This window comes from Nymphalis io, chromosome 24, assembly GCF_905147045.1.
Source record: "Nymphalis io chromosome 24, ilAglIoxx1.1, whole genome shotgun sequence".
In the NCBI taxonomy this organism is placed as follows: domain Eukaryota; kingdom Metazoa; phylum Arthropoda; class Insecta; order Lepidoptera; family Nymphalidae; genus Nymphalis; species Nymphalis io.
Window position 1 is genome coordinate 419373 of NC_065911.1, and position 21804 is coordinate 441176.

Below are 21804 nucleotides of genomic sequence, written 5' to 3' on the forward strand. Positions count from 1 at the left end.
CAATTAATTGATTCAACGGTTGAATGTTTGAACGCTTTGAGCAATCTTGGATTACCGACAGAATCGTGGAGTGCTATCATCGTTTATATAACAGTAAACAAATTAGATTCTGAAAGTCATCGATTATGGGAGCAACATATTGCACTAGAGCAAGATTTTCCGCCGTTTGACGAATTGCAACAATTTTTAGAAACAAGATTTCGGTCGCTTGAGATGATAGAATACAGTTCCAAAACTGTTAGAGCCCGCTCATTCCACACAGCATTTGACAAAAATACAATATCATGCCTATACTGCAAAGAAAGTCATTACATCTATCAATGTAAGCAATTCGTAAAACTAAACTTTAAGGATAGATCGGAATTTGTACAAAAACATAATCTCTGTTTTAATTGTCTTATCCCAAACCACTCAGCAAGTAAATGTCTGCGAAATACCTCTTGCCGTATTTGTCAGAAAAAGCATCACTCTTTATTGCACGCTGAAAGAAAGGAAACTGTAAGAGAAGAAAGTCAAAAATACCATACAAACATAGTATCACATTTTACAAAACAACCTGGTCAAATTTTATTAGCTACCGCACTGGTGGATGTGTCTTCAAGCCATGGAAACATAGGAACCTACCGTGCTCTCATTGACCAAGGCTCTCAGGCCACGTTTGTGTCAGAGGATATCGTTCAAACGTTGCGTTTGAAACGAGAAAAAATCAACGGCGTGGTCACTGGACTGAGTGGAGGTAATCAGCTTAGCATCAAACACATGGTGGAAGTCAACCTTAGATCAAGGGTTAAACCAACCTTCACAGTCCATGTCAAGGCGTATGTTCTACGTAATATTACAAACTATTTGCCAACACAGCAAATCACGATGTTTAATTGGCCTGCACTAGATAACAAAACACTAGCAGATCCTGAGTTTCAAATACCGAATAAAATACAACTGCTGTTAGGCGCTGAAGTCTATAGTAAAATCATAGATGATAGACCAATATCATTGCTCTCAACCTTGTCAAAAATCATTGAAAAATTAGTAAACAAGCGTTTAACAAAATATCTAGAGTCAAAAAATCTGCTGGCAAGCAATCAATATGGATTTAGGCCTAAAACTTCTACTGAAGATGCAGTGATGGAATTAACTTCAAAAATAATTAACCATCTTGATATGAGAAAGAGGTGTATTGGGGTATTCTTAGACCTACAGAAAGCATTCGACACAGTTTCAGTGCCTATTTTATTGAGTCGCCTTGAAAAGCTAGGTATTCGTGGAGTGGCACTAAATTGGTTCAAAGATTATCTAAATAATCGTAGTCAGATTGTTAGGGTGAATGGAATAACGAGTGATTCTATGTCCTGTAATTACGGTATTCCTCAGGGCAGTACCTTGGGCCCAACGCTATTTCTAACGTATATTAATGATCTTTGTAAAATCAACTTAAATAATGGCGAATTAATAATGTTTGCTGATGACACCGTCCTAATCTTTCATGGATCAACTTGGGAAGATGTCAAAAGAACTGCCGAAAAAGGTTTATCCAAGGTTACTGCATGGCTAGAAAATTCATTATTATCCCTTAATATAAATAAAACGAAATATATATGTTTTTCTATAAACGAACTTGGTAGCCTAAACACTTCATTCACATTGAATACACACACATTTCCTTGTAATCTTCACCCTGACACTCCACCTAATTGCAACTGCCCCTCTTTAAGCCGCGTTAAAACCATCAAATATCTTGGTATCATGATTGATGAACATTTAAAATGGGATTCTCATATATCTCTTATCTGTAGTCGTATAAGAAAACTAATTTTTGTCTTTAGAAACCTACGCACAGTAGCTAATTTTACCTTACTTATTAGAACATACAAAGCACTGGGAGAATCACTATTAAGTTATTGCATATGTGCTTGGGGAGGTGTTGCACAAGTGCATTTAACCAGACTAGAAAGAGCTCAGAGAGCAGTATTAAAGGTACTTTTGGCACTTCCAATTCGCCACCCAACCACATTATTGTATGATACAACTCAAGTATTGAATGTCCGTAAGCTATTCATATACCAAATAACGCGCAGATTCCATAGCAGTGAAGGTTTAATAACACAGATTAATGATAAAAGACTAAATAAATGTCCTGTTCCATTTTTTAGGACAAGATTTGCCCAAAGATCCTATAATTACCTAGCTCCTAGAATATTTAACATATTGCATGCCAAGCTTAACATTAGGAAATACACAAACAGACAATTAAAGCAATTCATCTTTAAGTACCTTTTGGATTTAAATAACACAAATGTAAACAGTTTATTTACACCTTTAAAATTGAATTAAATGCAACACACATACACACACACACACACACACACACACACACACACACACACACACATACACACACACACGTACCAACGCTAACATAAGCATGGACGTCTTATTTACTTTATTTTATATTTTGTATTATTTCTTACATCCCAGCTTATACATTTATTTTTATAATTTGTTCATATAAACGGGAGTGGAGGCCTGGTGTCTTGTAGAACAGTTTATCTATTGCAAGTACCAGTCTTCACATTAATTAGCTGTTATGTAAATGTTACATTTTACTTTGTAAGCTTTTTGTGAAGAAAATAAATAAATATATTATTATTATTATTATTATTATCTAGGGTTAAACCAACCTTCATAGTCCATGTCAAGGCGTATGTTCTACGTAATAATACAAACTATTTGCCAACACAGCAAATCACGATGTTTAATTGGCCTGCACTAGATAACAAAACACTAGCAGATCCTGAGTTTCAAATACCGAATAAAATACAACTGCTGTTAGGCGCTGAAGTCTATAGTAAAATCATAGATGTCGGTTTGCTGAAGAGTCCGTCTGGGTCTATAGTATTCCATCAAACCGCACTGGAGCAGCGTGGTGGAATAAGCTCCAAGCCTTCTCCTCAAAAAAGGGAGAGGAGGCCTTTAGCCCAGCAGTAGGACATTCACATGCTGTTACGGATAAAAAAAACACACACACACAATGTGCTGTGCAAACACATACAAGTCTATAGTCGATTCCAATAGCAAGTAGAGTATATAAGCAACTTTGACCTTGAAATTTGGTCGAAATCTTAATATTCTGTGGTATTGACTATGGATTCGCGAAAAATTTAGCGTTTTGGTTATCTGTGAAGTTGTTATCGGAACTTTGTAAGTAAAACTAAAGTGTATATAAGTGGTTAATTGTAACAGTGTCGTGTTGTATATAGAGATATATTGATCGAGAAGTGTTTGTACTGTACAATACAGCAGAGCTGGTAGCGAATCGCATGGAATCGCATATCTAAGGTTTGCTAATCTTTTAAAAACGAGTAGAGTTTTCTGCTCACCTGAAAGTATAAACAGCCTCTAGGGTCGTTTGGGTCTTCGAGGAACACCAGGTCGTCACACACGCACTTGTCCTGCGTGTCGCTCGACACGTGCGCGTCGCTGTACTTGCTCCCGTCGTCCGACACGTACACGTTCGTGCACTTCGTGTCCGATGTCTTCGTGAGGCTGTTCTTCACGTTGGCGATGTCCTGGAGGATATTCATGTTCTGTCTCCTCGCGTTCTTTCGATTCTTCTCCGAAGCTTGCGACGATTGGACTAGTTCTGATATCTGTAACGATGAATTTTGAAAATAAATAAATTTATCACTTTTTTAATTTCGTATAGGTACGCTGGCAAATGACCACCTTATGGTAAGTGGTCGTCACTACCCATAGACTTTGTCACAGTCTATTAATCACCCCTAACATCGTAATGCACCACCAACCTTGGGGATTAAGATATTACGTCTCTTGTGCATAGGCACAAAAAAAAGGCAGACAATGTAACTATAGAGTTACATTGTCTAACTCATCTTTCAAACTAGCACACAATAATACTAAGTATTGCCATTTGGCGGTAGAGACGTTATTCAAAAAAGCATTTCTAAATCGCTTCAGTACAGTAACAGCCTGTAAATATCCCACTGCTGGGCTAAGGCCTCCTCTCCCTTTTTGAGGAGAAGGTTTGGAGCTTATTCCACCACGCTGCTCCAATGCGGGTTGGTGGAATACACATGTGGCAGAACTTCGATGAAATTAGACACATGCAGGTTTCCTCACGATGTTTTCCTTTACCGAAAAGCACGAGATGAATTATAACAGAAATTAAGCACATGAAAATTCAGAGGTGCTTGCCCGGGTTTGAACCCACGTTCATCGGTTAAGATTCACGCGTTCTTACCACTGGGCCATCTCGACCTTATAATCGTTATATAAATCGTTTGTATAATATAATTTTAAATATAAAGCTACAACCAGCAAACCAGTACTCTGTAAGAACATTCTCTCACTCACCGCAGAAAACGGTAATAATTGTAACATTTCACCACACGCATCATCATCATGTCAACATTTCACCGGAGAGTGATGAATCTAAAATTCTAGAATAGCACTACTGGCCGCGTATATATATTCTGTCTTAAATACATGTAAGTTTTTATTTAGTAATAAGGTTTGAATTAGCGACCCACCTGTCGTCCTCTGCAAGTCCCGGGCGGACAGCCTCCGAAAGTGGGCCGCTCGTGTCCCGCGGCGTAGCCCCCCGGCCGCGCTAGCAGCACCACGCCCTGCCGCAGTCCCGGCGAGAAGCGACCCAGGCCCAGCGACGCCGACTGTCCCGCGCGCACGCTGCCGCACGGGACGCGGTTGCGGTATATCGTGCGCACGGATATCTCCGCGAACTCGCCGAACTCCAGAGGTCCTAGGGGGGGGGGGGTGTTAAATATACGTCGCTCTATTCATCTCACAACTAACAGAACGCAACGCACCTATGATAAGTTCGTCGCCCTCGCGCGAGCAGTCCCCCCACGACGGGCCCCGTCGAGTCCCCTACGTGGAAAATTTCGTCTATTTGAAACTCGCACGCCTACTGTAAAGTGACATAAATTATAACATTTATAATTTAATAAAAAGGATACTAGTCAACTGCACAACATATGGTTCACTCACGTCCTCGGGGCGCTGCAGGTCGCGGCGCGCCAGCAGGCACGCGTGCAGCGCGTTGAGGCCGGCGCCGCGCACGCAGCTCACCGGGAACACAGCCACCCTGCCGGCCGACACTACTGTGATTTGCGTTCAACTATATATATATATCTGATCCGAAACTAAGCAGAGCTTGTACTATGGCAACCAGACAACTGATATACTATTGTATAGACAATTACACACAGACTCAGGAAAAACAGACATGTTAATGCACACAATTGTCTGTCCTGAGTGGGAACCGAACCCACAACCTTTGGCGTGAAAGGCAAGTATCTAGCAAGTGTGGTTGGCGTAGCTATAGACAATACTATTACCATTACCAATAGTATGGAACTCGTTTTAAGGCCATACATAAGAGTTCACCCAGAAACACTTCGGGTTAAATAAAGGCTTGTGAAGCTACTCACTCCTCATCCTTTTTGATTTCGTTGTCTAGATTGTCTATGGTGTCCAGTATCGACTTTTGCGGCGCAACGCAGTTCCTTGCCATATTCTCGTCAGTTATTAACAGCGGTTTCTGTAATAATACCAATATATACCATTACTTTAAATTTAAATAAATCTATAAATTATACAGCATCCCTGATTTATCATCTCGTGCTCCATGAAGAACATCGCGAGGAAACCTGCATGTTTCCAATTACAATATATACTAATATTATAAATGGGAAAGTAAATATATCTGTTTGTCTGTTAAACTTTCCCCCCCCCCGGCTTCTCTTTATGTTATATGTGTGCAATTGGGCCACTTGATGGTAAGTGGTCACCATCACCCATAAGCATTGATGTAAGAAATAATAACCTAGTTTATAAGCTAGTCTTTATAGATGCTATTTAAAATAAAATCACTGACCTTATTAGCGGATTCCAACAATTGAGCCAGCCTCGCTACAACAGCGTTGATGTTGCTAACCAGTTCACACTTGTTGATGACTGCGAAGAACGGCATGTCCAAAGCCAGCAGAAGACCGATGTGTTCTTCTGTGATGCGAGTTATACCGGCTGTTGCCGAAATCTAGAAATAAAAAAAAAAACTTTATAGTACTTTGTACTTTGTAGTAAAAAATTAAAGACACGACAGGTTAGGGGGCAACCCCGCGGCCCGTACCCAGACTGGCCTAGGCCAGTTAGGAGGAACCAACTCTTTCTCTTAAAAAACTTTCATTAATAAGACGTATTGCTCGATAAGGGTTTATAAGGGTTCGACTTCTCTTTGTCGACGTGGGGTTGGTTCAAATAGGCTCGGTGCCTCCCATGTAGTGTTTTTTCAGTCCATGCCAACATTTGTTGTTGTGTACTTATGATATGTTCGTTTACTTGAGTGTTTTTGTCATGTAGGTTTAATGGTGTAAGCTTTTTGTCTATTTCTGTTGCGTGTCTATGTAGAGGTGAGTGTTCGGATTTATCATGGAAGTATGGTCTGAGTGAGAGTATCTGCTTATTGTGTAAATTGTGTATGTCTATTAATCCCCTTCCTCCTTCTTTGCGTGGTAGTGTGAGCCTTTGAATACAAGATTTTGGATGATGTTTCCTATATTTAGTGAAGTGAGTGTTTATAGTACGCTGCAATTTTTTTATGTCACTTTTTGACCATTGTATTATTCCGAAAGAGTACGTAAGTAAGGGTATGGCAAATGTGTTAATAGCTTTTATTGTGTTTTTAGAGTTAAGGTGTGTCTTTAATACGAGATTTAATCGGTGCGAGAATTTTGTAAGCAGTTCTTGTTTTGTCGTAGTTTGTAGTATTTGCCTAGATTGTTTAAAACCTAGGTATTTATATGTGCTTAGTTCATCCATTAATTCAATTTGTTCACCAGTTTCGAGTGTGTAGCTATTATTAAGGATTTTTCCTTTCGAGATTGACAGAATTTTGCACTTGTCGACACCGAATTTCATATGAATATCTTTGGAGAACTGTTCCGTAATGCTTGCTAACTCAAGCAGCGTGTTTTTGTCAGTGGAGTAAAGTTTTATATCGTCCATGTACATGAGGTGTGATAAGTTATATTGGGTGTTAGTAAGTACGACTATTTTATCTCAAAATATAGTTTCTCAGTGATGATTGACGGAACCTTATTGATCGCATTAAAATCCTAAAGATAATATGATTTTCCAGTTTTTATTATTCATAACCTATAATTATTTATCATGTAAGTGCTGAAAGCATCGGCTAAAAAAAGTCCCGATATTCGATAAAAAATATCGACTCGTCGACAATGAAACAAATAAATACGGAGTCCATTAATAAACTAAAGTGCTTCGTTATATGTATATATGTTATTTTAATTTATTCGTTATCCTATTTATAGTTTTCTAAAGACAACATGATTTAACATTCTTCATGAATTTATAATATTATTAGATTCCGAGTCAAGAGGGTAACATAGAAATATATGTGGCAACCATTCTTTATGAGGAGAACGCTAATCCAGTACCATAAAAAGATGCCGAAGTACTATTGATAACGGAAACAAAAACAAACAATGCAACGGTTTTCGGGTGTAGGAGGAAAACAAAAAATATTATAATTAAAAAAATGTATAATAAACATTAAAAAGTAAAATTTAATAACCCTATTTAGTTTTAATTAAGTCCCGAAAATCTCCCAAAACAGGGAACGCGGGTACTATGGCAACGTTATAAGCACACATCGACAAACCATCTCCGTCTCGATCGCGGCCTCGCGGCCCCTCAGTGTACCAGTTCCAGGCGTGCCCACCTTGCGGATGTACACGTCGGGTCAGTACATGTTATTTTCTGAATTATAATTATATTTATATTATAATTTCTGAATTATAATTTTCTAGTTACATTTTCTGTATAAGTATGTATTTACAAAAGAAAAGTTGTATATGTAGTATATCAGTTGTCAGGTTTCCATAGCACGAGTTTTGTACAAGCTTAATTTGGGATCAGATGGCCGTGTGTGAAAAATTTCCCAGGATATTATTATTATTAGTTTCAAAGATTTAGAATTAGGATTACGTTGTTAATGTACCAGGAGAACATAATCAGTGAGACGGTTTCACCGAACTATTAGATTAAAAGAGTCAATTAGTTTCAGTTAAGATTACAGTGCTAATGTACCAGGAGATCATAAACAGTGTGTCGGTCTCACCGAACGAATAGATTAAAAGAGTCAATTAGTTCCAGTTAGGATTACGTTGTTAATGTACCAGGAGAACATAAACAGTGAGACGGTCTCACCGAACGCGGATGGCATTAATCGAAATAAGATCAATGTTAAATATATTCGATTTGGCCCTCAGAACATCCGACGCCGACGATTCCGGCGACGAGTGCTACGGGAGTCTACCCCCGGAGCCTCGTTTCGGGAACGTCGAGTACAAACTGCAGCTGGTCTCGCCGTGCGAGCGACGCTTCCAGCACCTGGTGACGCAAGTGAATAATAAATAATATTAAATATATAAAATTATATATCATTTAGGTAGCTAACTGTGTAGGTATCACCCACTCATCAGATATTCTACCGCAAAATAGCAGTACTTGGTATTGTTGTGTTCCGGTTTGAAGGATGAGTGAGACAGTATAATTACAGGCACAAGGGACATAACGTCTCAGTTCCCAAGGTTGGTGGCGCATTTGCGATGTAAGCGATAGTTAACATTTCTTACAATGCCTATGTCTATGAGCGTTAGTGACCACTTACCATCAGGTGACCCATATGCTCGTCCGCTTTCCTATTCTATAAGAAAAAATTATCTCGCTGAATGTCAATCCAGCCAAAATATTATTACAGAAACCGCTGTTAATAACTGACGAGAATATGGCAAGGAACTGCGTTGCGCCGCAAAAGTCGATACTGGACACCATAGACAATGTAGACGAGGAAATCAAAAAGGATGAGGAGTGAGTAGCTTCACAAGCCTTTATTTAACCCGAAGTGTTTCTGAGTTAACTCTTATATATGACTTTAAAACGAGTTCCATACTGTTGGTAATGGTAATAATATTGTCTATAGCTACGTCAACCACCCTTGCTAGATACTTGCCTTTCACGCCAAAGGTTGTGGGTTCGATTCCCACTCAGGACAGACAATTGTGTGCATTAACACATTTTCCGCGTAGGGGACTCGACGGGGCTCGTCGTGGGGGGACTGCTCGCACGAGGGTGACTCTACGAGGGCGACGAACTTATCATAGGTGCGTTGCGTTCTGTTAGTTGTGAGATGAATAGAGCGACGTATATTTAACACCACCCCCCCCCAGGACCTCTGGAGTCCGGCGAGTTCGCGGAGATATCCGTGCGCACGATATACCGCGAACCGCGTCCCGTGCGGCAGCGTGCGCGCAGGACAGTCGGCGTCGCTGGGCCTGAGGCGCTTCCCGCCGGGACTGCGGCAGGGCATGGTGCTGCTGGCGCGGCCAGGGGGCTACGCCGCGGGACACGAGCAGACCACCTGCGGAGGCTGTCCACCCGGGACTTGCAGAGGACAACGGGTGGGTCGCTAATTCAAACCTTATTACTAAATAAAAACTTACAAGTATTTAAGACAGAATATATATACGCGGCCAGTAGTGCTTTTCTAGAATTTTAGATTCATCACTCTCTGGTGAAATGTTGACATGATGATGATGATGATGAGTGAGAGAATGTTCTTACAGTGTAGCCATACTGGTTGTAGCTTTATATTTAAAATTATATTAAATAAACGATTTAAAAATGCTTTTTTGAATAACGTTTCTACCGCCAAATAGCAATACTTAGTATTATTGTGTGCTAGTTTGAAAGATGAGTTAGACAGTGTAACTATAGGCACAAGAGACGTAATATCTTAATCCCCAAGGTTGATGGCGCATTACGATGTTAGGGGTGATTAATAGACTGTGACAAAATCTATGGGTAGTGACGACCACTTACCATAAGGTGGTCATTTACCAGCGTACCTATACGAAATTAAAAAAGTGATATATTTTTTTATTTTCAAAATTCATTGTTACAGATATCAGAACTAGTCCACTCATCGCAAGCTTCGGATAAGAATCGAAAGAACGCGAGGAGATAGAACAAGAATATCCTCCAGGACATCGCCAATGTGAAGAACAGCCTCACGAAGACATCGGACACGAAGTGCACGAACGTGTACGTGTCGGACGACGGGAGCAAGTACAGCGACGCGCACGTGTCGAGCGACACGCAGGACAAGTGCGTGGGTGACGACCTGGTGTTCCTCGAAGACCCAAACGACTCTAGAGGCTGTATATACTTTCAGGTGAGCAGAAAACTCTACTCGTTTTTCGTTAGATATGCGATTCCATGCGATTCGCTACCAGCTCTGCTGTATTGTACACTACAATACTATCCGTGCAGTGACGGAGAAAGAATACATTTCACTGCCCCTCTCTTTCCCATGGGTGTCGTAAGAGGCGACTAAGGGATATCTGAGCGACCATCTGCTCATCTGGTGGTAGGATGCTAACATCCGCCTGGCTTGTTACCACCGTACGCATGGTGAAAAACTCGTGAAGTGGCTTGCAGCCGCGTTTCGAGGTCAGCCAGCGTACAGCCAGAGCCCGAGCGAGTATTGCCACGATGGGTGTTGGTCCAGTTGGAGACGGCTGTTGAACCAATGCCGGGGGAAACTGTATTGACCTGCCGGTCAGGGAGACCTGAAGAAACGGCTGTTTCGCTGGCCGCCCGTGGCATAGTACAGGGGCCCGAGCGTGCCTAACCAGCTCGTGAGGCTGCCCCACCAGGCCACGCATAATCTCGGGGTGGACCGTCGTGCCGGTTGGTGACCGGTAGGTGGGGTCCCGGCGGCCACTTCCGGGGGGGTTCGGGGGCCCTTCCGTCCGGCGGGTCAGTGTATTTTTCCTTTTGGCAACCACTTGGGGAAACACGCCTCCACACTTTGCCCATCCCTATCGTGGCAATACATCGCTCGCTTCACATCTCTTTTCCATTTAATTTCTCCCAAATGGCGCAACAAAAAAGAAATAACGGTCGTACAGCGGTGCTCACCCCCACCATACCCTCGCTGTTTGAGGTCGAGTTCTCTAACATCCGAGGACTCCACACTAACCTCAACGCTGTCCACCACCATCTCGAGACAGCACGGCCAGCAATGTTGTTTCTCACGGAGACACAAATACTCCGTCCTGCCGATACCAGCTACCTTAATTATCTCGGCTACACGCTTGAAGAATCCTTCAAAGCGAAAGCCGGAGTATGCTTGTTCGTCAGGACGGATGTTTGCTGTCACCGACTGCGCTGCTTGGAGGACCCCTCCTTCTCCATGTTGGTGGTACGTGTGGACCTGGTTCGTCAGAGCCCAGTCTACGTGTGCCTCTACAGATCCCACAATGGTGACTTGGAGACAAGCCGCTTATTTGATCATCTTAGTCGGGTGGCAGATGCTGCGCAAGAGCAATTTCCTAACGCGGAGTTGGTGTTTTTGGGGGACTTTAATGCTCACCACGAATCCTGGTTGAAATCCCTCAAAACTGACCATGCTGGAAGGACTGCTCATGCTTTTGCTCTCACACATGACTTGTTCCAACTGGTTGATCAGCCCACCAGGATCCCAGACATTGATGGGCAAGCACCTTCTCTACTGGACCTTCTGCTGACTTCTCACCCGGTGGAATATCAGGTTGTGGTTCAGGCTCCTCTTGGCTCTTCGGATCACAGCCTTATTTCTACCAGAGTGCCACAGGCCAAGCTGCCGCCACTAGCGGTATGCAAACGTCGCGTTTGGCACTATAAGTCGGCGGATTGGGACGGTATGCGCGATTACTATGCGTCGGTCCCTTGGAAGGAACGTTGCTTCAGTGGGAATGACCCGACAGCTAGTGCCGCTGCTGTTGCTGGTGAGATCATGCTGGGAATGGAATACTACATTCCTAGCTCAGATCTCGTCAGTAGGAGTACGCGTAACCGTTGGTTCACTCGTGAATGTGTCGATGCTGTATCAGCTAAGCAGGCGGCATATCGCAAGTGGATCAACGGCTGCATTAGCGGGGCATCTAACATTGACTCACTGAAAGCAAACTATAAAAAAAATTCCAAGTCCTGTAGAAAGGCATACACGAGAGCGGATGCACAGCGCATTGTACAGATTGGTCATGACCTTGTTTCGCATCCAAGGGGCTCCCGTAGCTTCTGGCGTCTGACCAAGTCTGTGCAAAACAATTTCTGCCAACCTTCGCTGCCACTGCTCAGAAATCCGGACGGATCGCTAGCTCACAGTCCGCAAGAGCAAGCTGATCTCCTGGCTAAACTCTTTGCCGACAATTCCATCATCGATGATTGTAGTGCACTGCCACCTACAATACCTGCATGTGGCCATACGATGCCTGACATTAAAATCAGGCAACGTGATGTGCGTGCGGAGCTGCGTGCGGATCACTTGATGTACGGAAAGCTAGCGGTCCCGATGGAATACCAGCCATAGTGCTGAAGAAATGCGCAGCGGAGCTGTCTCCTGTGTTAACGCGCCTGTTCCAACTTTCTCTCTCTTCGGGAAGTGTGCCGGAGGCTTGGAGAAGAGCTAATGTGCAAGCGGTTCCCAAAAAAGGGGATCGGTCTGACCCGGCAAATTATCGGCCAATAGCTATCACCTCAGTACTTTGTAAGGTGATGGAACGGATTTTAAACAACCAACTGATCCATTACCTAGAAGATCACTGTCTGATTAATGATCGTCAGTACGGGTTTCGACCAAAACGGTCCACAGGTGATCTTCTAGCGTACGTAACACACCTCTGGGGTGAAGCTATCGACAAGCATGGAGAATCGTTGGCTGTCAGCCTCGATATCTCCAAGGCTTTCGACAGGGTCTGGCACAGAAGTCTTCTCTCCAAGCTACCGGCATATGGTCTGCCTGCTCAGCTATGCACCTGGATTGCCAGCTTCCTACACAAGCGTAGCCTTCGTGTTTTAGTAGATGGTTGCGCTTCACAATTCTATGTAGTGAATGCTGGGGTCCCCCAGGGATCTGTGCTATCTCCCACACTCTTTCTTTTGCATATCAATGATATGCTCTCCCTTGGGAACATACATTGCTATGCAGATGATAGTACAGTGCATGGTGGATACCACGGACGCGCAGTGGCTGGGCGGGCGGAAACTGAGGAGAGGCGGGAGAATCTTGTCATTGAACTCGATAGGACGTTAGATCTCATCGCCAAATGGGGCTCTGATAATCTTGTTGAGTTTAATGCCAAGAAAACACAGGTATGCGCTCTAACGGCGAAAAAGTCAACATTTTCCCCTCTTCCCTCCCTCTGTGGTACTCCGCTGGTGATGCAAAGCAAAATCGCCATGCTGGGGATTGACGTTCGCTGCGACCTTAGTCCAAGGGATTACATCGAGGCTGTTATAAAAACAGCTTCACGGAAACTCGGAGTTCTGAACAAGGTGCGGCGCTTTTTCACGCCACAACAACTGTGCCTGCTGTACAAAACACAGGTACGGTCTTGCGTGGAATATTGCTCGCACCTTTGGGATGGCTCCGCTAAGTACCTACTTGAGGCCTTGGACCGGTTGCAGCGACGTGCCGTCTGACGCACGTTCCCGACATGCACAGAGCACTGGAACTCTGGGTAGATGGCCGTGGAGTGTCTCAGGACATGCACGGATGCCTGTTACGTTCAATCAAATTTAATTCATTACCACATTACATATTATATTGAACAGTCTGTGCTAATATTGGTAGCATATAAAAAAACAGCCGAGATTATCCAGGCACCACTGAATTTTCATGTGCTTAATTTGTGATTATAATTCATCTCGTGCTTTACGGTGAAGGAAAACATCGTGAGGAAACCTGCATGTGTCTAATTTCACTGAAGTTCTGCCACATGTGAATTCTACCAACCCGCATTGGAGCAGCGTGGTGGAATAAGCTCCAAACCTTCTCCTCAAAAAGAGGAGAGGAGGCCTTTAGCCCAGCAGTGGGACATTCACAGGCTGTTACGGTTACGGTTACGGTTAAAAAAAAGCAAATCAAGTACTGCAAGTAGCATTAGTAAACTTGAAATATACCCAATTAAATGAAGCTGAAGAGTTAATCTCCGGAGAGAATTTCTTTAAAAAATGTTCCTCCAAAAAAATTTCTAACTTGAAAATATCCTATTTGATTTCATCTGACATAGCCCTATTTAGGGGGAAAACCCCCAAGTTGGCAACACTGTATAAGAAAATGTGGACCATCCATATAAACTTTCATATATTTAACACTAGCGGACAAATTTTTAATAAACCATCATATGTGATCGAGCAAATTTTCACTCATAACTCATTTTTATTCAGTCAGTTAATTAATCAGTGTCAGAGTTTTTATTACGTATATAACATACATGCAAAACGTCTATGCTTATGTATAAATAATATTGCAATATATATATATATATATATGAAAATATAATATGGAACTAATGGCTTCTTATATATGTACACACATACATCCAATTTCTAGTTAATATTAAATAATTATATAACTAGGTTTATGAAATAACGTACATACACAATGGATATTACATCTTGGTTCCCAATTTTGGTGGCACATTGACAATATAAATGATGGTTAATATTTCGTAAAACGCCAATGACGCTTTGGAGAATTACCATCAAAATTACATTAGCCTTCCTATTCGAAATTAAAAAAAAGAAACACAAATCGCAACAGTAAAAGGTTATAAGTCTTTATATTTGAAAATATGTACATTCAAAAACATTAAATTCTTAATTATACCATGTTTGCCTATCTACCCTTCCGTGACGCCACGGTGACAGGACTATGATAATCGTATGTTAAATTGTTACAATAATAACTTATTTAGAAGTTAGTTGACTTAAAGTTTCAAATAAACTGAGATTTAAATTAAATATTCTTATTTAAATGTAAAATAGCACGTGTACGTGTTAATATTGTATTTAATACACCTTTTACAATTAGTTGAAATGTATATTTAGTATATTCCAATCGTAGGAGTAAATATAAACTAACTTTATATTTCCACATCCCGTGATATTCGCTAACAGCTCAGCTTAACTACTTTCCCGAATAAAACGCAATTTTTTCTTAAATCCATAATGAATATCACAGATAATTCAAAATCTCGACCAATGATATCGCGCCAATTCAATGTCAGTTGTTAATTTGCCTTTGTCTACTCTTGTGGTTTTAAAACACTAGTTATTTTCTATTTAAATGAAATAACATATTTATATGCATACATATATAACGTAACATTTTTAAAATGATAATCACGTCCCAAGGAACAAATCTTTAGGTTTGTATTTTTTTTTTTTTTTGTTAATGGTAGCTCTTACAATGCCGATGTTACTTTTGCATTAAGCCGCGCTGATATGTAAGACTCCAATTAAAATTGATTATAAATTTAAAACAATAATGTTGTACGGTAAAATATTTTTTGTATTTATTTAAAAAAAAAACATGCTTAGCATTTTAAAAACACAAACGTCATGACGCCATTTTGAATTACAATTTTGGCGCCATTAATATAATCACTACCTCAAGAGGTAAACCAAAATTAGCTTTCATGTTGTTAGTATTTAAACTTTGTACATTAAATGATATACCCAGTTCCTGTTTATAAATTGCAATTTTAAGTTAATGACATATTTATATAACATTACGATATCTATCTATCAAGATCGGATTATTTAATGCCGATTTTACTTTAGACGATATGACATTGACATTTTATGATTTGTATTAATTAATATTTTTATAGCTATCTGTGGCATCGATATTAATTAAACTACAATAATATTAAACATAATTTAATAAAAGCAATTAATGGTTGAATAAGATTTTTTTTAAACAAAGATAATTAGTATCATTTACGTTTTTGGTCTAATAAAACGTGTCGCGTTAAAAGTTATTTTTTTTAAATAAAAAAACATATTCAAACCTTTACTGACCTGATTATTATATTACACATAACAAATTTAAAAAAATTGCAGCATAAAATAATGTTAATTATATATAAATTAAAAAATAAACATCCAGGTATTTAGGTATAAGTTGTAATAACTCGGTTATATTTTTTTGAGAACTTCAGGCATTATAAGCACGAACTATTCCCGTCAATCTTATTCTGATCAGTTATAAATATAAATGAAATTTCGTCTATTAACTAAGTCTATAAACTTATGCAATACTAAATTTGAATATGTACCAAAACAAAATTATATATTACTATTTTGGTAAATTTTTACAAATTCAAGCGATTCATCACTGCTTGAAAATTATATTTTATTCTTATTAGGCGCCATTTTGAATATATAAGGAATGGCCTGTGTTTAAGACTCTGCGGCAACATGAATGGAAAAAAATACCGCTAAGCTAAATAACAATAATTATGAAAAGAATAGCAGACCTAACATCAGAAACAGCATTTGAGTGATAACCATCCTCAAGAATATTAAAAAATGCTCTGTTATGTCATATTCTGTTATTTTGAAAAGACCCTATTTTCAAATTCGTATTGTGTTATTTAAATTTATTAAAATATTAAATATTTTTAAACATAATCATGACGCCATTTTAAATTTCAATTTTGGCGCGATTCATATTATTGTATTGTTGTATACATATCTTTTGTCGAAGTATTTAAATTTTGTACATTAAATCTAAATGATTTTTCTAGTTCCTGTAAGCTGATATGACTTGCTATTTTAAGTTAAATATACGTATTTATGTAACACAAACGTAAGACATTTTTAAGTGACACCATTTTGAAATTCAGAAATATTTATGGGAACAAAATTAATTAAATAATTTGCTGTTTCGTTTTTCATCTGTAAAAACAATTGTAAGTAAATATCTTAATTTATAATTTGTATGAACTAAAAATACCTAAAAAGTAATCCTACTAAAAAAATGTATATTTATAAGTGTATTTTTTACATTTACTCTATATATATCATCAAATTTGTATTTTATATATATTCCACTAAGATTCATTTTAACTTTTATCTTCTTCTTAACGACTTTAAAATTTTCTTACATATCTTATTGTTTATACAATAATAGTCTTTATTGCATAAATTTTAAGTGCATATTTTATTAGATCTCTTTGCGTCAAAGTATCAATTAATCCGAATTAATTTAATTTGATAAAGTAATGGTAAGCGATGAAATGATGGTGTTAAATAATTAATTGTGTATTATCTGTGGCAGTTCGCTTAGATTATTAATTAGAAACGTGTGTTTCTTTAATTTTTTAATATTGTCAGAGTAAACGGCCAGTTTTAATAAAAGTTAGCTTCGTGTCATCGATTTATGAAAATTTTAGGGTGTTATTAGACTAAATTAATCTTTTTATTTAATTATGCTTTGAATAAAACGTGTGATTGTGACTTAAAAAAAAATAATGTTTTTTACTGACTTAGAAAAATGTTATATATTAGCAAAGATTAAAAAAAAATTTAAATCAGTCATTCAATATTAAAAAAAAATTAAAACATTTTTTAGCACATCATTAGACTATAATAAAAATAAATAAAGTATGTTGGATTTTTTATTTAAAATCTTTATAATTTAAGCTACACTTTGTAAAAAATAAATTGGCAATTATTGTGTCAACCCGCGTTCATAAGAAAGTTTCACGACAATGCGCGCTTGCTGAGTTGGTGATAATTAATCAAGTAGACTTATAAGTACATTCGAATTATTTCACAAAGGTTTAAAGCTACTAGTTGTGGATATATGCAGATTCTACCAAGAAGAACTGAACCGAAGAAAGAAACTCAATAGTAAATCTTGTAGCGTTAATCGAATTCCATACATTAGTATATAATCATAAATATCATTGTACCCATTTAGTCGATTATATGATTTGATTAATGATTAAACGAACTTATCATAATGTCTAGCATAATGTTACATGTAGTAGACACTAGATGTCGCCAGTCTGCACTGTATTTGGATTTTTTATTATTATAGTAGTAGGCACAACTTGGTGCTGGTGCCGCTTTCTACTATCTTCATTATGTTCAGAGCATCTTCTTTGCAAATATTGATATTTGAGTATCAAGTAGATGGTTAATATTTGTCTCTGGTCAGACACTCTCTGTCCAATAAAAAATAATTTATTATAAGGGAAATGGTAAATGGGGTGGTTGAGATGCTAATCTATTCTCTTCAAAGTCCTCGTATAATTATGACTGCCTCGTTGGTCTAGTGGCTTGATGTAAGGCAGACCCCCTCCGGGTCAATTCCCAGGTCGGGCAAATAAAAAAAGCTGTTGGGTTTTTCTGACAGAAAATTCTGAGTAGCAGCCCGGAGTCTGGAAGTTGGAAGTGTGTACACTCCCATGCCTCGGAAAGCACGTGAAGCCGTTGGTCCTGCGCCTGAACTCTTTCCGGTCGTGTCGGATTGCCGTCCCATCGGATTATGAGAGTTAGGGAATAGGGAGTGCACCTGTGTTTGCGCACACACTTGTGCACTATAATATCTCCTGCGTATTTGGCTAATCACTCTTGAGATTGGCCGCCGTAGCCGAAATCGGTCTGGAGGACATTATTATTATAATTATGATAGAACTTCACGTACAGGTAAGTTCGTTTAATTATATATTATACTCATGCTTTGTCCTCGAGATTAGCATAAAGTTACATGTAGGTATTGAGAGTGAAAATATAAGCTTTAAAGAACAGGACATTTTAAACGAAAGTATAATTTCCTTCTTTTAAAATATATTAATTTTAATTAATTCAATCATTTAGTGTATCACTCGTAACATTTCTTGTGAACGTATCATTGTGATTTGCATTAGTAATGAGGTATTTCTCTTTTATAAAATTTACCAAAAACTTTGGAGCGACCGCTCCGCCCTGTACTTTTTCTGATCTGATCTAAATTGACAGCCAGCTTATGTGCCTTGGAAGTAGCACTTGTACTTTTGACGCTATAAATTGACATATATTCCAGAACTACTTAAAGTTGATTTAAACCCTGTACTAAGTGACTGAGGTTTTACTGGTGGTAGAGCTTTGTGCAAGCTCGTCTGGGTAGGTACCACCCACTCATCAGATATTCTACCGCAAAACAGCAATACTTGATATTGTTGTGTTCCGGTTTGAAGGGTGAGTGAGCCAGTGTAATTACAGGCACAAGGGACATAAAATCTTAGTTCCCAAGGTTGGTGGCGCATTGGATATGTAAGCGATGGTTGACATTTCTTACAATGCCAATGTCTAAGAGCGTTGGTGACCACTTACCATCAGGTGGCCCATATGCTCGTCCGCCTTCCTATTCTATAAAAAAAAAAAAAAATTATCGGCTGAGCATATAATAACAACATTGCCACCTCCCATACGATTTATGTATGATATGGCTGTAGTATTGTCACGATAAGACTGCAAATATTTTTAATTCGAAAAAAAATGCAGCTAAAATTTCTAGATAATTGATGTGACGGGAACGTTTCTTATCCGTCCACGTCCCATTAGCCCGTTTCCCACCACAGGCTGCTCCCCATCCCATTGTTGAGACATCGCAATAGATTTCCAAACAAAAACTCATTTTCTCTAATGTCGTTTACCGGGCGAACGATTGCTTGAGACCACCAATCCAGGTCTGATAATATTGATGGTGGTATGTTCATAAATTGGTCATAATTATCGTTTTTATTTTTAAAGTTAAATATTTACATCTTTCAAGTTCTTTTGTATAAAGCCAACCGTATTTGACAGATGGGCAGGCTGAGTTAAATAGCCCAACTAAACTAGCGAATTGTCGAACCTTACAACGTTTTACACTACGGAATTTATTTAATTCAGATTTGAATCTGGTAATTTTATCATGATGTAAAATAACTTTTAAATTATGGGAGTTAATTAAAAACCCAGGAATTTACATGTGGTATCAGAGGAGAGATTACTCTTTTCTGTGTTTATAATAAAGCCTAGCGCTTCTAACAGCCTCGTTGTATCGTTTATGTTTTTATGACAGGCTTTTAGACTATTAGATATCAATAATATATTGTTTACGAATGGCCACAAGATCGCAATAAGCTGATCCCAGGTTTCATAATTTTGGTGAAAACAGTAAGGTCAATACATAAGCCAAAAGGCAGGGCAATAAATTCATAAATCGGAGGTACATTCCTTGGAAACCAGTTTTAAGGCCGCTGCTGGTCTTCGAGTTTGAAGTGTGCGGTATCAATGAATTTATTTAGAGTTTTTAAATTTATTATAAGCCAATATTTGCGGTTTGGTTTTGGTACTAAAAATATAGGAGATAAAAATTGGTTCCGTCAAGGTTTATATTCCGTAGTAGTTCCTATTGGTAGTTCCTATTGGAAAACGTACAAAATTAAGGTTATTTTTCCATTTTTCTCGAAAACGGTAAGTTTTATCGTGAAAATATGTAAAACAAAAGTTGTAGATCATAAAATTTTCTACAAAAATAGTCAAGTCACTTTTTCTCTTACGACTCACCATTCGGTGAGATATCGAGGTTTTAATCATTAGAAAATTCATATTTTTATAATTTTATTTAAATGTGTGCATATTATACGGAAATGTATAATATGCACCACCTATGAGATAATGTACTTGGCGCATTTTTTTAACGTGGTTTACCCAGTAGGTATACTTCACGATCTATTGTAATAAAGAAAGTTTGATCAGATCGAATCCTATTGATTGAAAGAATGGCAATATTGCTAATGATCAAAGTGGAATAGGTTGTTTTCTTCTAAATGGTATTTATATTAGATAATTGTCTAATTCTACTTCGACAATTATTTCTTCGTCTTCATTTTCTTCTTCTTGCAGAATTTCTGTTCGCTGTTCTAAGAAAAGGGTTGCATCAATTGTCTCTTCATTAATATCATAAATATTTTCATCTGTTGTATTTGTTTCAATATTGGAGCAAGTCTGACCCTGACAATTGATGTATACTGGCGAACAAAATAATCCCACTTTTTTACAGCCACAATCTTACTACAATCCGTTTTGCATTTACAAAAAACAGTATTAAGCAGTTTTTCTGGAGCAGGTGGGAGTAGAGTTTGAAGTAGCTCCAAATAATTATCTGTTAATTTCCAACCCCATCCTTCTGGGTCCAGCTCATTGCCTAGCCATACTTAAACTTGATAATACACACGATACAAGTGTTGAAAGGCAGGAGCGGATGTTGGAGGCAGACAAGACAACTGTACTGTTTTTTTGTTCCATGCAGATTTTACAAACTTCAAATATTTATATTTGTCTATGGAATCAATTTTTTTTGGAGCACCATATATTGCAAGAAGAAAACGAATTCTATTTGTAACGATGTGGTGTGGAGAAGAGTCAATCTTTGTAAATACGCGCAATCAATTAAATCATTACGTTTTTCGGACAATTTAAATACTGCTATTTTACCTCTTTTAAAAATTGCTGATGTAGTTTCGCAACCAGCAAAAATAAAATATGAGCTTGACATTTTGGATATGCAGTCAGAATTTGTGATGAATATATTGTTGATTGTACTTGAGCTTTCCCAGGTTTCAAAAAGTAAATAATTTTATCATTTGGAGTCCGTGCAGTCAGTAATATCAACAAATCAACATCTGCCCTAACAACAAAACAGTTGTATTTGAACTTTTCCATTGTTCTATTGCTGTTTCAGTTATAAGGACATCAGCATCATATATTAGCTTGTTTTATTGGAATATCAGCAGCTGTAAATTCTTCACAAAACATTGAAATGAAGCGAGACTTATTGTGAGTATTTGCAAGAAATTGTTGTTGGTTTGTTGG

At 38.6% G+C, this 21804-nt stretch overlaps 2 protein-coding genes across 2 annotated transcripts in view; one reads left to right on the forward strand and one right to left on the reverse strand.

Annotated features, from left to right (window-relative positions):
• Positions 1-21804, forward strand: part of LOC126777976 (GTP-binding protein 2-like) — a 268881-nt gene that overhangs the window by 214967 nt on the left and 32110 nt on the right. Inside the window, 1 exon segment of the mRNA XM_050501335.1 lies at positions 8331-8463. Within this exon segment, the coding sequence (XP_050357292.1) occupies positions 8331-8463 (133 nt within the window).
• The window catches only part of LOC126777984 (GTP-binding protein 2-like), a 309400-nt gene that overhangs the window by 196670 nt on the left and 90926 nt on the right, over positions 1-21804 (reverse strand). The window lies entirely within an intron of this gene.